Source organism: Amaranthus tricolor, chromosome 17, assembly GCF_026212465.1.
Source record: "Amaranthus tricolor cultivar Red isolate AtriRed21 chromosome 17, ASM2621246v1, whole genome shotgun sequence".
NCBI lineage: Eukaryota > Viridiplantae > Streptophyta > Magnoliopsida > Caryophyllales > Amaranthaceae > Amaranthus > Amaranthus tricolor.
This window is the reverse complement of record NC_080063.1, coordinates 10,527,171-10,544,752: the sequence shown is the minus strand read 5'-3', so window position 1 is coordinate 10,544,752 and position 17,582 is coordinate 10,527,171. Positions and strand designations below refer to the sequence as shown.

The 17,582-nt window shown below is 27.7% G+C and overlaps 1 protein-coding gene and 1 non-coding gene across 3 annotated transcripts; both read left to right on the top strand.

The window, feature by feature from the left end:
• Positions 1 to 1,978: 1,978 nt before the first annotated feature.
• On the top strand, positions 1,979 to 13,765 carry LOC130804069 (homeobox protein knotted-1-like 7). 2 transcript variants are annotated; one of them, XM_057668385.1, is made up of 6 exons: positions 2,102 to 2,120; positions 2,951 to 3,226; positions 3,783 to 3,903; positions 11,768 to 11,961; positions 12,285 to 12,416; positions 13,276 to 13,765. In XM_057668385.1, exons 2-6 carry the CDS (start codon positions 2,966 to 2,968, stop codon positions 13,414 to 13,416), a joined length of 849 nt encoding a protein of 282 aa, XP_057524368.1. In that variant the 5' UTR covers positions 2,102 to 2,120; positions 2,951 to 2,965; the 3' UTR covers positions 13,417 to 13,765. The 2 variants fall into 2 exon arrangements, with proteins under 2 accessions (XP_057524367.1, XP_057524368.1); XM_057668384.1 differs by having other exon boundaries at positions 1,979 to 3,226.
• Positions 13,766 to 17,129: 3,364 nt separating this feature from the next.
• Positions 17,130 to 17,245, top strand: LOC130804900 (U5 spliceosomal RNA). Its single transcript, XR_009040081.1, has one exon. It is a non-coding gene; the product is annotated as a U5 spliceosomal RNA (small nuclear RNA).
• The last annotated feature ends 337 nt before the right edge of the window (positions 17,246 to 17,582 follow it).

Below are 17,582 nucleotides of genomic sequence, written 5' to 3'. Positions count from 1 at the left end.
TTGGTAACTGCGAACAACTCCAAACCTCTGGTTTGGGATTTTCACGCTTACTTTTGGAATAATTATGAAAGTGGTATTATTTAGTTCATTTTTTTGATTTTTTGACATAATGATTTCAAATTTTTGCCTTTTAACACGAGAACTTTAAAATTAAATAAGCCTTTTTAAGTGAAAAGATACTGTAAAATATAAGTAAATATATCTTGTATAAGACCGTGTCACTATAATAGCACATATTAGCATAGTAGAATGAAATAAAAAACTAAAAAATTTATCACTTGTTCGTTATTCCTAGCAACGAACAAGTGATATTTTTAAAAAGATTAATGAATTTCTATTAATAAATTATAATGAAAACTTGTTCCTTGTTAATAATAATGAATAAAATTATACTATTCATTTTGAACAGTTGTTTTTGTTCGTTGTTAATAATGGTAAACAAAATCTTATTATAGACTTGGACATGAAAACGCTAATTTTAGGAATTAGTTTTTAGAAACACTTTTTAAATTTTTTTACATTGAAATAATGCCATGTTCGGAAACGATAATTTCATTTGAAAATTTTGAAATTGACTCAAATTTATTATTTGACAAATCAAAAATTCTCAAATATGAATTTGGATCAAGTTCCACCATTGTTTTTAAAGTAGTTAAAGTTGAGAATTTGAGAATGACTACCCAACCCTTGTCATTCTCAAACTCTTTATTTATGATTTCATAATTGAAATTAATAATTTAAAATGAAATACTTGTTCCCAAATACAACATAAGGTAATATAATTCTTAAGTTCAATACAAGACCCTAAACTACAAAAGACCCATGCATAGAAGTATCAAATAATACGAATAATACAAATTTCGAGAATATAATTTTTTTATTTTAAGGTGTCTAATCAATAAACGGTATTTTACAAGAGTAACGAAAAATTATAAAGAGTAACGACTCATTATATTCTAAGCATGGGTCAAAAAAAAACTTTTAAAATTTTAAATTTATTTTAGTTTATTTTACTGACGTTTTACGTCATTTTTATTTTGATATGACCATATAGTTTTTTACTCTCTATTTTCTCTCTTTTATTTAAAAAACCTCTACCACTTTATTGAATAAACCTAAAACCTTAATCCCCCGTATGTAAATCTAAAATAGATTTAATCCATATTATTTTTGTTATCCAACTTTTCTTAACATTCGATTCATAAGACAACACTTTTCACTCCCTACTCTACTTAATCACACTCTTTGTTAGATTATGTAACATATACAGCGGTCTCAACCATCAGCTTAAACTTTGGTTGAGTAGGTTTTTTTAACATGGTATCAGAAGTTAATGTGACAAAAAGACACAGGTTAAAATCTCAACCACCCTTCATTCAAAGTGGTTAATTTAGCGCCGAATATGAGGAGGGTCTGTGTTGCATTCACATTTCTAGTCTAAAGGGCTCTCGTGTGAGAGGGCGTGTTAAAGTATATAACATATTCTGGGGCTTCAACCATCAACGTAAGCTTTTGGTTGAGTTGGTTCCTTTAACAAATATTCTTTGAATTTAAAATTTATACTCATTATTTTAATACTTCCTCCTTTTTTAGTTGCACCCAAGGACAATTTGATACTATTCATCGATGTCACTTAATTTTCTTATTGTTGTTAATCTATAGGTTAAAACATAGTCATATGGAATCTAATTAGATTCGTCTCAACGTGAATTGTATTGATTTTTAGTTTCTACTATAATTTTTCAATGTATTTAATTAGAGATATTAATAACTGAATTAGTGCTATAGAGCATATGAAAACGTCCTTTAAATACAATTAAAAAATGAGAAAGTTTATACTAATTTCATACAAAATCAACTCAATTCCCTTTTATCATTTGTAAATAGGACAAAATGAATAGACAAAGAGAGTATTCACCAAGTATCACACATGTAAGTATATTTACCCTCTTATGATTGAAAATTGATATTGATAGAGATAAAACACACCAAAAAATAATACTCTTATAGAAAGAAAAAGAAAAAGAAAAAAAGATAAGAATTTAGAAGAAAAGAAAAGAAAAGAAGAAAAGTAGCGAAGATGTCAGGGTCAGAGACACAATGAAGCAGCTTTTTATCTTGTATGATCTCTGATCTCTTCCTCCCTTCCCTTTCATACTAATGATTCTATCTCTCTTTTTTATCTCTCTAAAAATCCATTCTTTTTATCTCCCTCCCTACCTCTTCTTTAACACTTTCTCTCTCTTCTGTTTTCTCTGATGCATATATATAATCACCTCCTGTACATTTAGTATCACTGTATCATCAATCTGCAACCTGCTACTTTTTTAGCTTCATAAATTATTTATATTAATTCAACCCATGAATCAAAATACAAAAAGGGTTTTTTATTTTCTCAGATCCCAACATACTTTCCCTGTACTTCTCTCTCTTAATCTACTCCCAATAACTAAAAACTGTCTTTACTCTTTACCTTCCTTCTCCCTTATCTAGAGAGTTCATTCGGGTTATCGGATTGATTTTAGGTTAGGTGTTTTGAGTCGGATTGAAATCAGATTTTATGTTCATATTAATTGTGAATTATTTTTGAAATCGGGTCAATTATTTTCAGTTACGAAGTCGGATAAATATCGAGTCATCAAATCTGTTTTATTACCCAATCAGTTAAGTGTTCACTTTCTTATTCCTAAGAGTTTAAGTATTAGCAGTAAGTATAAAGCAAACTCTCATCTTCTCTTCCCATTTCTCACCCTATATTAGTGGTCCTCTCCCTATATTTCTCTTTGGCTTTAATATCCCTCTTTATATCTCTTTCCCCTTCTTCTTTTTTTCACTTTTCTTAAATACCCATCTCTTTTTTCCACCTATTTCACACACCCTTTTCATTAAATTAAAAAAGAAGAGTTTTTTTTTTTTTAAGATTTGGATTGTGGGTTTTGGTTAAATGCAGGAACAGGGATTAGGGATGTTGGGTGGTGGTTTAATGGGCGGAGAAATGGGGTTTAATGATGAGCAAAGACAGATTAAAGCTGAAATTGCTACACATCCATTATATGAACAGCTATTAGCTGCTCATGTGTCATGTTTAAAGGTTGCTACACCAATTGATCAGTTGCCTTTAATTGATGCTCAGCTTTCTCAGTCTCATAATCTTCTTCGTTCTTATGCTTCTCAACATAATAACTCTCTTTCTCCTCATGAAAGACAAGAACTTGATAACTTGTTGGTATGTATCTTTTATTTCATAATAAAATTATTTAATAGATGAATTATTTTCGAATTACAGTCTTAAAGTGAAGGTTATTTGTAAATTATAGCTTAAATATTTTGTTTTTGCAAATTTATAGCCGCTAAAAGTATCAATAATTAAGGCATTCACGTTAACCATTTTAGTGGTTGACATTTTTGATTAAGTGGTCGGATTCTTGTAATTTGACTTGAATGTTATAGACATTTATACTTTAGTGATTGAAATTCAAAAAACTTGAATTTTAAGGTTATAATTCATAAATTATTTTTAATAAATTAATTATATATTACCTCTATTCTGAAATAATTGCAACTAACTGTAATATATTTTATTAAAAATTACAACTATCAGTTACAAATAAGAAATATACAAGTATGAATTTGTCTTTAGTAAACCTATTTAACATTTACTCCTATTAAATAAGATGAAATTGTTGTTGATGACAAATTGTGAATGAACTATTTTCATCATTTGAAAAATTTGTAAATTTATTTTATTAATTACTTGTGAAATTTGTATTTGGGGGCTTCAGGCACAATATCTGTTGGTGTTATGTTCCTTCAGAGACCAGCTCCAACAACATGTAAGGGTCCATGCTGTTGAAGCTGTCATGGCATGCCGTGAAATTGAGCAGAATTTGCAAAATTTAACTGGTATCACATCCTTATCTCCTATACTTTATCCGCTTTAATATTGTTGATTACGTTTAAATGTTTAAGTGTTTCATATATAAAAAGAAAATTTAAATATAATTTTGTAAAGTATATTGTTATAAAGAAATTAGATTATATATTAAAATGTAATTCTAATAGATTGGTCTTATTATTAAAATTTTTAATATATTATCACAAAAGTTAAAAAGTGTATAATAATAATAATAATAATAATAATAATAATAATAATAATAAATACAAAACGGTGTAACTAATATAATTATATACGAACTTTGCAACAATTTATTGTGATTAATGATGATGTGACTATTTAAGGATAAATTTTAATGCTCCCAACAAACTGCTTCTATTAGCAATTGTTCAAACACCTAAATCATGGGAGTACGCATCCTAATTAATGTAGTGTTAAAAAACTCATAAGTTAAATATTTCTATTATTGAGCTACTCACAGTGAGATCGTCTCATACAAAAATTTGTATAATTCAAGATATCAATAATTAAAATTATGCTTTGAATATGTAGAAAGTATAATAGAACGAAGAAAGTAGTTAAGTAGATCTTGTTTGATTCATTTTTAAATCATTTTTATTTAATTCATTTTAAAATTATTTTTTAATTATTTATAATATAATTAGAAATATTAAAGATTGAATTTGTATATTAAATTATATGTATAATCTAATGGAACATTTAAAATAAAATGGAGTTAATTAATTGATGTTTATTAGTGAATCATCACAAAAAAATGTAATATATGAAATATATGACTTAGTCAAATGCTATTTTTTCTCTCTTATATGAGAATTTTTTTTTAATTAGAACAAAGAGTTATGGTTTAAGAAATACATGCTCTATGTATAAAATCTCGTATTATGTTAACTTTTTACATTATTTACATCTAAAGTTTGATCTTCACTGTTTGTTAATATGTAGAAAAATATATAGTTAAATAAGATTTTTTTCATTATCCTTTATCTATATACCATTTTACATTTTTTACTCTTATATAATTGAAAGTATTAACGGTTAAAATTGAGCATTTTAAAATGCAAATAACTAATTTTTAAATAACATACGTTTTAATATCAACAGACTTAAAAAACTAATTCACAAATCACAAGTATAGCCTAAGAAACATACATGCATATGATATAGTATCATGTAAGCAAGACATATAGTATATGGTATTATATTCTATCTGTCTTGTCTGGCTAATGAAGTTAACATTTATTTGGGATTTTATGTTCCACTGTTTTTGCTTGTTTGGCGGGTAGAAAAAGATAAATAGTTTCAACTGAGTCTTTTAAGAGATATATCTCCAGTCTAGTTTATTAAAGATTAATTTCTACTTATTGAATTTTTAATGTCTACTTATATTATTTTTAATTTTTACTTACTATATCATTTTAAATATCTTAAATATATAATTATAATATTTTAAAAAATATATAATACCCTGATCTAATAGAGATTTCTCCCAAGAATTTGTGAAATAACTTTCATGTCAAATATTTGGGAAAATGGGTAGGAGGTTCTAAGAATTGCTTATGTTGGCAAACAAGGGAGTGGGTGTGGTGGGTCCCACTGAAAAGGAAATTTTATTTTTTAGTTAGGAGAAGATAGTTAGTTGGTGAGTAGAGTGAGGAGGAGAAGAAGGTAAGGTGAGGTAAGAAAGCTCGATCTCCAACCCACCTACCCAATCACCAATCACCAATCGATAGGTACCCAATCGAATATTGTTGGTATTCTATAAACAGTTCGTTTGGTAAGTGGTAATAAACAATAATAATGGGTATGAAAAACTAGTGTAATTTTGGTTGAAAAATCTCTTAGCTACTTTGATGGTTATACTTGTTCAACTTCAATCATCTTATTTTCTTTATAAAATTCATTCTAATGCATTATCATTGGAAGTGGTGGTATTAGGTGGTAATGAAAATTTATAAACAAAAAAACTTTTTTGTGATCAAATTTTCATTACAAGGGAATGATATGAAACTTTTGATGAAATTTTACACTATAAATAATTCTCATTACCGCTATTTAATACCACCTACCAACCAGGCCGTAAGTACTATTATTGTATATTCATATTTGATTAATGAATTTTACTATACATTTAGGAACGTGATGTTCTCAAGCAATATTGTCAAATTAATTGATAAAATTAACAAATACTAATACTTAGTTTATATTATTACTTCTTCCTCTTTAAAATACTTTGCGGAATACAATGTTTGGCAGAATTTATCTTTCAAACTTATTTTATAGGAGTATTATATATTTATTTCTTAAAATTGTTCTCATAAGGAATGTTTATGAGAATTCTGAAAAATAAAATATCTTAGATGGTCAATAAATTATTTTATTGAATAATAAATTTAATGAAAAAAATGGAGACTATAGAATTTAAAAAATATTTAAATAAAGATAGTGGAAAAAATATAGGAGTTACAACTATTAAAAATATTTAAATAAAGTTAGTAGGAAACAGTTGGGGATTATAACTAATATAAAAATATTAAAATGAAGTTAGTGGAAAATAAGCGGAAAATAAGTGGAAATCATTAGCATTTATAAAATATTAAAATGAAGATAAATAAGGTTAATATGTTTAAAATTTATAATATAAATAGAATGATTTTCTAGGAATTTACAAATGGAACACCTCAAAATAACAAATGTAAATAACTTTAAAAAATAAAGAAAGTATATAGCAGGGAATATGTGAGGAAAAATAGTTTAATCACATGTTTTTATTATAATAATTTTTAATTATGAATAATTTAATACTTTTAAATTCACAAAGTTAAAATAACACATTGAATTGTAATTAAGTGGAATAAGTAATCCTATTAAAGAAAAAATGAACTTGTTTTCATAAACCATACTTCAATCAACTATTTATGATCAAATCTCATTATGTCTAATCAATCTTAATTAATAGTGAAAGATTATCTTTTGTTTTTCCAAAGATAATTAAGTGGGGTCCTTAGTACATTGAGTTACAAACTTAAAATTTGATTGAAATGACTTTTTCTTTTCCTTTCTTAACAATCGATTAATTTAAAGCAACCACATACAAAACAACAAAAGTCATAAACTTTGACAAAATTGACGCAAATTAATATTTTATATATTTTTTTTTAGTTTCTTCGTATTAAATTATCAAGTAACATGAAACGACATACAAACTATCGTTTCACAGATTGATAACTTGAAATGAAGCCTAGCTTAGCTTGTTATGGATAAGTCTCAAACATTGTAAATTAATATACTCTCAAATTATCTCGCCTGTCTCATTAATTTTGTCTATAACTCGTTTTTTATTTAATTTTCATATATATATATATTAATTTATATTTTTATCTCATCCACATATTAATTTCATTCTTTAATAGATTAGGACTTTAATTATTTTAAAAAAATTTCACGTATTTTTAATAAGATAATTTTTATGGAACCGATAGACTACTAGCTTACTGAAAACATAAAAAAACAACTTAAATAATACACCTTCCAAAATATTCTACATATAAATGTTAAAACATAAAAACAATTGTAGTTAAAAAAGGAAAATATATTATAAATAATTCTAAATATTGCGTACATTTGTTTGAAAAAATCAATTAATTCAAATTATTACACGGTTCTTCTCAAAATATACCCAAATGACCTATAACATGCTAAACCGGTCAAAAGTTAAAATGTTAAATATTATAATCAAAAAATAATTAAATAAAAAATCAAAGCATCCCCTCTCCTCCCCTCCCCTCCCCAGCCCCCTGCAACCGCGGTTGAGATTTTGTGTCAATAAAATAATTGTCAAATATATCAAGTCGATTTTAAAAAGAATCTAATAATAGTTGAAATTATTTTGTGTTCATTAAGACAATAGAGTTTATTTTTAGTTGAGTTATTTTTAATAATTATCCATTAAAAAAAATTATCGTCAATGTTATGGTAGAGAAAGCGTGTTCGTGAATTAAAAAATGAGTCAACTATTACTAGTCATTGCCATATTCTAAAGATTAATTAAAGAGTTTGTGCCTTTTGGGGATTGGCCAATTCAATATTAGCTATCAATAATTGGTGTTACTTGATGTATAAGGAATCTTTATATATATATATATATATATATATATATATATATATATATATATATATATATATATATATATATATATATATATATATATATATATATATATGTATGTATGGTAAGAAGAATTAGCAAATAAATAGAGTATTTTTCAAGAACCTAAAAATTCATTGATAAAAATGCAATATGATATTTACAATACAATAACAATTGATCAAATATATAATAATTTTAATTAAATAAAATTTTATATAGAAAAAGATAGAGAATGGTTCAGCTAGCTAGCATATGTGTAATAGATGTAATATAGAGGAGGCGTTTTAGTGATTTTGTTTCATTTGATTGGGCATGTTTGTCATATTAATTATGAAAATTTTAATATCATTAATTGTGTATAATTAAAAATTATAAAAATTTGACATTAATCATACTTGCGTTGAGACGAATTAAAGACAATTTTACTTAACCATATTTTAAATTATAAATTAAGAATAAAATATAAATTAAATGTGAACTGTAAATAATATTAAAAAATTAAATTGGACAAAATAATTAAAATAATGAAAAGTGTATATATATGCATCTTTTATTGGAAGCGTGACGGTGGGATTGGAAACAAATTTGGGGAACTTACTCCAATTTCATTATTTGATTTAGGTCCTACCCTCTTTGTATCTTATCCTTTGTTTAATTAACGATTGCTTCTATTGGATTTTTGAATAAAAATATAATGGTATATACGCATCATCATTCTATATAATAAAGCAAAAACCACCTAATAATACGTGTCAACTTGTGGTAAAAAATTTTTCCATTTAAATTAGCTTCTCACGTATACTTTCTTATAACTTTATTATAACTTTCGCGACAAGATTACTATATAATGCATGAAATTGCAATAAGTTTGACTATTAATTTATCCTATTTAAAATTAAGGAGATTTATATCTTTATACGCGTTGGAAAATTATATGTGATTTTAGTAAGATTGAAAATAAATTTTCTTCCCTTTATATGCATTGGATTGAAAATAAATTTTCTATTTAAGATTAATCTTCTATATATTAATACAAATTACTGTGACATTTTCTACCTCTAAATTGAGCATGTCTCTTTATATATTATTTTTATTTAAAATGAAATGGTATCTCAAAGGCTTAAAAGCTATTCAAATGAGGTGAGCAGCAAAGTGAATGTATATAAAATGTCATCATTTGCAAGATTATGAATTTCATACACTATTCCTATTAATCAGCACCCGAAATAAATGTTGCATTCAAAAGAAAAGTCCTCCTAGAAAAGAGAAAGGTAAATGAGATAAAATTGTAATTTGATAAAATGTATCAACAATTTAAGTTAATTATATTTCGTCAAGTACTCAGTCATTGAAAAAGCTTCATTTAAAATTAAGGGGTCTTTCTTCAGTATATTGTTTGATATGATATGATGACTTCACTATTTTTGCCCACTTGGTTTGTGCACATTTTCAAATATATTAATCGATGTCCTAATGGATCCTATTATGCATAATTAAAAACTAAATATCGTATAGGAGTTTAAGGTATCTCAAGAAGAGGTTTTATTAAAAGATAAGTTGGAAATTGGTAAAAAATTAGTTTTATGTTCGAACGTCGAAAAGAGAGAGAAGCTTTGTGTTTTAGGTTCTTCAAGAATAGATTTTCCTTATCTTGTAAGTACTCTTTATTTTCATTTTCTATAAAGAAAAATAAACATGTATCCAAGCATTTTTCTTGTGTATCTACTCCAACACATAAGTTGGAGTATTTATAGTCTATTCAATTTTTGATAAAATAAATTTTTGTATATCGTGTTTAACACGGGTAATCAACTATTATTACATACATAACATATAGTGATGTGCTTAGCATAGGTAATCAAAAAAAATTATGTCTAATGATGTGTAAATATCGTTATTTATTATCCAATTTTCTTTTTTGTAATTTTTAAAAATTTTTATTCAAAGTTCTCTTTCTTAACTTTTATTTAATCTATTTGTAACAATTATATCATTTATGCATAATTATATCTAAATGTCTCGTGCTTTAGCACGGGTGATCAGCTAGTATAATTAGCTAGTATAATTCTATTCTATACTTTTGAATACACTTGGAGTTCATTTGATAAAAGGTAGGAATAATGAGGCAAAATAAATAAAACAATCAAAATAAACAATTAAACAAATACTCATTTGTTAAAATGTTGAAACCCACTTGAGATTATTTATTATGCTCATTTGCTATAAACATTTTTTTTATGCAATTTCTGCTAAAAAAGTAATGTTTTTGGTGCAAAGAGAAAAGTCAAAAACATACTGGACTTTTAAGGTGTTAAATCGACTCGAATTTGGTTAGTTATCACATCTGGAGTATTACTTTATGGAAGTTCATGATGTTCAGTATAAATTTAGATCGAAACTGAAAAAAATATATTCAAGCTGTTGGTTGGGGTGAAGTTGCAGTGTTCACAGTGGGAGACTGGGAGTGATGCTTGGTTTTCGACTTTCCATCGTGGTGGGGTTGTTAGGTGGGACAGAGAGAGAAAAGGTGATCAAAGTGGGTCATAGGAAAGAGAGAAAGGGTGAGGTGGGATATGGTGGTGGCTTTGTAGAGCAAGGTGATGAATCTGTGCAATTATGGTGGATGGTATGAAGAGAAGAGAGTGAAAGATTGTTAGGGGCTCAAATGTAATTTTAGGTGAGTTTACTCACATAGAAGGTTGCAAGTCATCTTAATGCACTATCGGTCAATATATATAATAGTTGAGATTATTTATAGTTGAGATTATTTATGGTTAATCAATAATAGAGATTATTATAGGAAAATAAATAAAAGGAAAATAAATAAAAGGAGTAATTTTTCTTGGATATCATAGAACTTTTCTCTACAAATTCCTAGGCAAAACACTAATCAATATATATGGGGAACATATATGAACGTCCCAATTTATGAATGAGTATTTGGGAACATATATGTAACTTACAAGACTAAAGATAATTTACTATCAAAACTAACTAGGAGTAGTATTAAAGTCTTCTAATTAGTTTATCTGATTTTTATTGATTTAATTGATTTTTACAGATTAAAATTGATTATTACATATTAAAATTAATTTTTATTGATTAAAATTGATTTTACTGATTGAAATTAATTTTAATTGCAAAAATTATAATTGAGTTGTACTAATTAAAATTGTTTTTTTACTGATTGTAATTGATTTTTGCTGATTAAAACTGAATTTTACTTATTAAAACAAATTTATGTCAATTCTTGATTTGTTTGGAAAAATTACCGTGTATAATACAAACTTTTATTGATTCCTTACAATACTACTAATTTTTGATTAACATGAATAATACCAATCTTAGGGGTGTGTTTTTCTAGATTATTTCAACTTTTATTTAATCATTAATTTAACTTCTTTTTTTTTTGTTAAATAGCCTATCAAAAGTTAATTATTCTAGACAAACATCTCTTAGATTGATATTATTTACGATTAATCAAAAAATAGTATTATTAGAAGGAATTAATTTTTCAATTTTTTTGAAGGAAAACTAAATAGGATCTTACTCTTTTCTCTTTCTCCAAGGTAAGACGTGCACATGTGAATTACAATAGACACTTCAACAGGATTGCAATGTGGATAGCCAACATAACATAAATTACACTTTACATGATAATGAAGTTCAAGTGATATGTGATATTGACATTATTAATTTATCAGGTGCAACACTTGTAGAGGGCACAGGAGCAACAATGTCAGATGACGAAGATGATGTACCCTTAGACTACTCTTTGGATCAGTCTTCTGCCGTTGATCCCAACGACATGATGGGTTTTGGGTCATTCATTCCTACTGAAGCTGAAAGGTCTCTCATGGAACGAGTCCGTCATGAACTTAAGGTCGAGTTGAAGCAGGTAATAATCATATTGATAGAATATATAACATATTTTGGAGTTTTAACCATCAACTTAATATTTTGAATTATTTACCTTTATGGCATGTTAGGCAACTTTGAATACATTTTCAAATATTGAATTGACTCAATTACTATGTTTAGCATATTTTAAATATAAAAATGTTGAATTTGATCAATTTTATAGAATTTCAGTGATAATAATGTAAAATGCGTTAAGTATCAAAATTTAAAAATTCTAAATATACATAGGTCTCATTTCAATATATAAATTTAAATAACAAAATTAAATTCTCTAATAAATTCTACGTTATCAAATTGTAGGGATTCAAATCAAGAATCGAGGATGTAAGAGAAGAGATTTTACGTAAAAGACGAGCTGGAAAACTACCTGGGGATACCACTTCTGTTCTCAAGGCTTGGTGGCAGCAACATTCTAAGTGGCCGTATCCTACTGTAAGTTTCTTTGAGTTTGCCGGATATTTTTTCACGTAATATGTTATTTTCAGTAACAAACTCAAAAGACATATATAAGAGTACTAATTGTTCATTTACTTTTAAATTTCTTTGTATTTTGGCTAGGACAATCTTGCATCATCTGGATGCAAAATGACTTTTACGTTTAATGTTGATTGGTTTGATATTGTTTTGACCTAATAGAGTAATACGGATGATGTTTTACACTAAGCCACAAAACCCCTAATAAGCTAGAATAAATTTCTTAGGGGGTGTTTAGCAATTGGTTGTTGGCTTTTTTAATTGTCTTGTTTGATCAGCCGAAAATGTTGGCTGTTTGTGTTGGCTTTTAAGTTAACTGAAAAAGCTAACTTTTTATGGAGATGTTTGGTAAATTTCGACATTAGCTGTTGGTTGTTTATTAAAGAAAAAGTGGGTCTACAAGCCAAAAGCCAACATAAAAGACTAACTGGAGTAGCTTTTTGATTTTGGCTTAAAAACCAGCTTTTCAGCTCACTTAAAATCGTTTACCAAACACTTGTTTTTTTGCTATTTGACCAACTAACAAACTAAAAGCCAAAAGCCAACCAAAAAGCTAATGTAAAAGCCAACCACCAAACACCCCCTTAGTCCTTGTATGAATTTATCAATAGTGAATTGAATCGATGAAAACTATTTTGAAAACATTAGGTTGTTACAATATATACTACTTATATCCTAGGGTTTCAAAGTCGTAATCATTAAGTTTAGCTTTTGCTTGAGTTGCTTTTTCAACGTGATGTTCTATGATATTTTATTTACAATTTATCACCGGTTTTTAACGTCACTTTATGATTAATCAAATATGACCTATATGCAGGAAGACGACAAGGCAAAACTAGTAGAGGAGACGGGATTACAACTGAAGCAGATTAATAACTGGTTTATCAACCAAAGAAAGCGCAATTGGCATAACAATTCTCAATCTTCAAATACTCTCAAGTCTAAGCGCAAGCGATAAATTACCTTGAACAATCCAACAAATATCATATCAAAAAACATACGTTTTCGTATCGCATTTCACTTAAGATTGTACGTGAATCCTTTGCAGATTCATATCTAACCTAAACCACTTCTATTTTTGTGATATATACTGAAAAATGTCATCTTTGGAACTAGGATTATCATATGGAAATTAATTCAACAGCTTGGTGTAAAGAAAAAAAAAGATATGCATACAAGACTATTAATTAGAGATGTTTTGGATTTTCAATATAATGTAATATTTGAAATTTTATGTCTTGTAATTGTTGTATCAGAAATTTTTACTATATTCTATAATGATATGATCATCTTTCGAGTATTTTTAAAATTAAGTTTTGTATGAATTTCATCTATGCAAAAGTTCTGCCTAGCAATTTTAATATCTCTTCAATTGTTACTTATATTACTCGATTCCATTCTATTAAAATAATGGTGCATAATAATATTCTAGTGTAGATTAAGTTCCTAAGATATTTTCATCGAAAAATTTGACATTAATATTCTAATATTTCACTCATTTGTTATGAATAATCTCACATTAAATTTATTTTTTTTTAATAATTCTAACATTTGTCATATATTTGCCCATAACAAATTATATTAGATGATAATAGGATATGCTGCTAGCACACTAGCTAAGATGAAAGTTGAGTTATTTATAGGCTCACAACAAACAAAAGGTAAATATTAGTTATTAAAAAATAATCTGAAAATAAGATCGAAGAACAAAAAATTAAATTATTAATGTAAATTGTTTTCATTTTCAATCATCTTGATTGATACCTAAATTGTAGTCTATGATTCCTTTTGATTTATGCCTTTAGCCATGTCAACATGTAGGGTTCGGATTTTCATACTGCCCTCATCATGGTTTTAAAGACTAGTAAAATTATCATCATTTCCATATCCACTGAATGGCTGCTGCGTTACCATCACACTGTGTAGTGCTACGTGTTTCTTAACAAAACGTGGGGAAAATTATTATCAAAGGATTGACTAAATGGAGATATTGGTTATCTTTAGAATAATTAAATTAGAATCTCATTTTTTTCTGAGTTGATTAAATTATTTTTTTCTGAGTTGATTAAATTAGAATCTAATTATTCTATGATTTATCGTGATTTTGGAAAACGTCACATTATATTCATTTAATCTGAAATTAATCAAATATTAATTTTTAATTGGACTTCTAGTAAATTCTAATAAACTACCACTTGATCAAGTAATTTTTTATTAGTGAATCAGTAGCAATTTGAATATAACAATAAGTTATATTTAAAGCTATCACAGACCTAAAACATAATACTCCTCTTATTCAATTAAATATTTTATTTAGTATGACATAAATTTTAAGAAAAATGACGAGGTACCACAAAGAAGGAGTAAATATGGGCCAAAATAAAGGAAAACGTGATAATGTATTAGCAATTGTGTAAATAGTTTGATCTCATAAAAAAATAAACAAGAGAAATGTTATTAAATAAGCAAATAAGACATTTATTGCAAATATACTAAAAGAGAAAATGTGATATTTGATCATAATAAGCGGAATAAGAGTATAAAATAAGAACAAAACACTAATTAAAGAAAATATTATATTATGAATCCCTAAAGGTATTAATCTTTAGAAAAAGACTTAAAAGAATATAGAGTGACACAAGGGGTTTATATAGTTACATAGAATTCTAAAAGATAAATAATTTGTCGAGAAAAGATAGGACATGTTAGGATTAGCCAAAACCTAAGTAACATTCAAATTGAGTGTAGATTATGGGAAAGTGATGTCGTAAAATGGTCATAACTTTCTATCCGAATGTTTGCTTGGGACATACAATTTGTCATTGAAAAGCTCTTGAAATGTCTTTCCAATACCATTAGTTTTGCAATATATAACCTGTGTAACAAAAGGTTATGATCAAAAATAGAAAACATGTGTTAGATTTGTCTCCAAACCTTTGAACCTTTAAGTCAAGAATTGTCTTTAGATTAGAATAATAAACTCCTCAAAATAATTGTTTGAGTAGGCTAACGAATGTGGAAGCGTGGGCCTAAAGGTGGCACGAAAGGTTAATGACCATGGCTTGAAGGTGCACTAATGAACCATGGTTATATGCAAGTATTAAGGTGATATAAGCAATAAAAGTAATGTAAACATAAGACCAAGATTTAAGGTGGTTCACCATTAATGAGGCTACACCCACCATCCTAAGCTAGTGTATCATTATGTGTTTAAAGGATAGAGTAACTTAAGAGCTTATTACAATGTTGAAGGAATTACATGAACGGAAAGTAGTGTGTGAGCTATACATTTGAGTAAAGATTTAAGAAAGTAAGGATAATAGGAGGCTCAAGCTCTTAGCTTGGCTCTACACAATATACAAAAGTACTACAATAATATATAGACAAAGGGGGAAAATGGAACAGCAAGTATCACGAGGCAGAAACAGCAATTAGGGTCAGAATGTTCGTCAGTGGACCTGCTTGTCCAAGTCAGGTATGTGCTCGTTCGAGCAGCAGCTTCTGACCATCTTTTTCCCTTCTTTTCTTGCTTGACTTTCCCCTTTTATGTATGCTACGGTCTCCAAAGCTTCATAACCTAAATCTAGGGTTGAATACTTGCGTTTTCACTCAACACTAGAGCTGTTCAAAACAAACCCGACCCAGAATCGAAAATTAACCGACCCGAAAAAATGTAAATTTTTTAGGTTTACCGAACCGCAATTACCCGAACCGATACTTCACTCGAACCGTTTGATAACCGAAAAGGGCAAAATCGAACTCGAACTGCAACCGAATTTTATAACCGACATATAAACCTTAACCGATGTTACCCGAACTGAACAGTGATCGACCCGAGTCAAATCCGACCCGAATTATGCACGTAACCGAATGTAACCTGCCTAAAACCGATTAAGATCGAACTGTTTTTAACCCGAACTGATACAAACCCGATCGATTATTAATCGAACTGTTTTTTAACCCGAATTGATACAAACCCGAACCGATTGTAAATCGAACTGTTATAAATTCGAATCAAATTTTCACCTAATTTGAGCAAATTAAGTCCAATTTCAGTTTTCTAATAATACGGAAAAAGGAAGAACACAAGTTCTATACAGAAGATATTGCATACAGAGTATATATATATATATATATATATATATATATATATATATATATATATATATATATATATATATATATATATATATATATATATATATAAACTAATTGAAATAAATTGATCTGCCTATTAGGGCTGGCTAAAGCTGACCCGACCTGCTAACCTGATCTGAAACCGACTCGAAATTAGCGGGTTTGGGTTTAGATTTTTGACCCAATTAATTAAATGGGTCAACCCGACCTGATCTGTTTATTAAATGGGTTAGGTTCAGGTTGAATATTTAAACCCGAAAAATACCTGTTTAACCCATTTATTAAATTTAAGACGGATCAACATTTGCCAAATACTTTGTAAAACTAAGATAATACCAATTACCATGTATTGAGAGATTTGTCAGCTGAAGATGGCTTTCAATAAGAAAGGAAGTTGTCCCACATCGGCTAAGGGATTTGTCAGCTGAAGATGACTTTCAATAACAAAGGAAGTTGTCCCACATTGGCTATGAAAGATACTAATAAAAGAAAAATCCTTTAAATCACTTCCATAGATCTTATACCAACTTACGCAGCCACGCCGTGAGGACAAAGCGAACTATTCTTTCGCCTTTTACTAAAGAATACCGTGTGCTCGCTGCATTAAGTGGCATACGTTTATTTTTGGAGGAAGCCTTTAATTAAGGTTAAATGGGTCAAATGACCTGAAATATATGAATTTAATGACCTAAAAAAAAAGTAGGTTAAATGGGTCATTAGCAGGGTGATCCGATTTGCTACAGATCAGGTCGGGGTTTCAATTTTTGACCCATTAATTAAATGGGTCAGGTTCAGGTTACGGGTTTATTGACTCATTTATATATGATCCGAACCTGAAAATGACTCAACCCGACCTGTTTGACACCCCTATCTGCTATATCTGATAAAACAATCGGTAATTATTTTTTGTAAGTAAATGAGCATACATCAATTAAAAACCTGACTATTAACTTATTTCGATATTGACCCGATCAATAGTTATCCGTA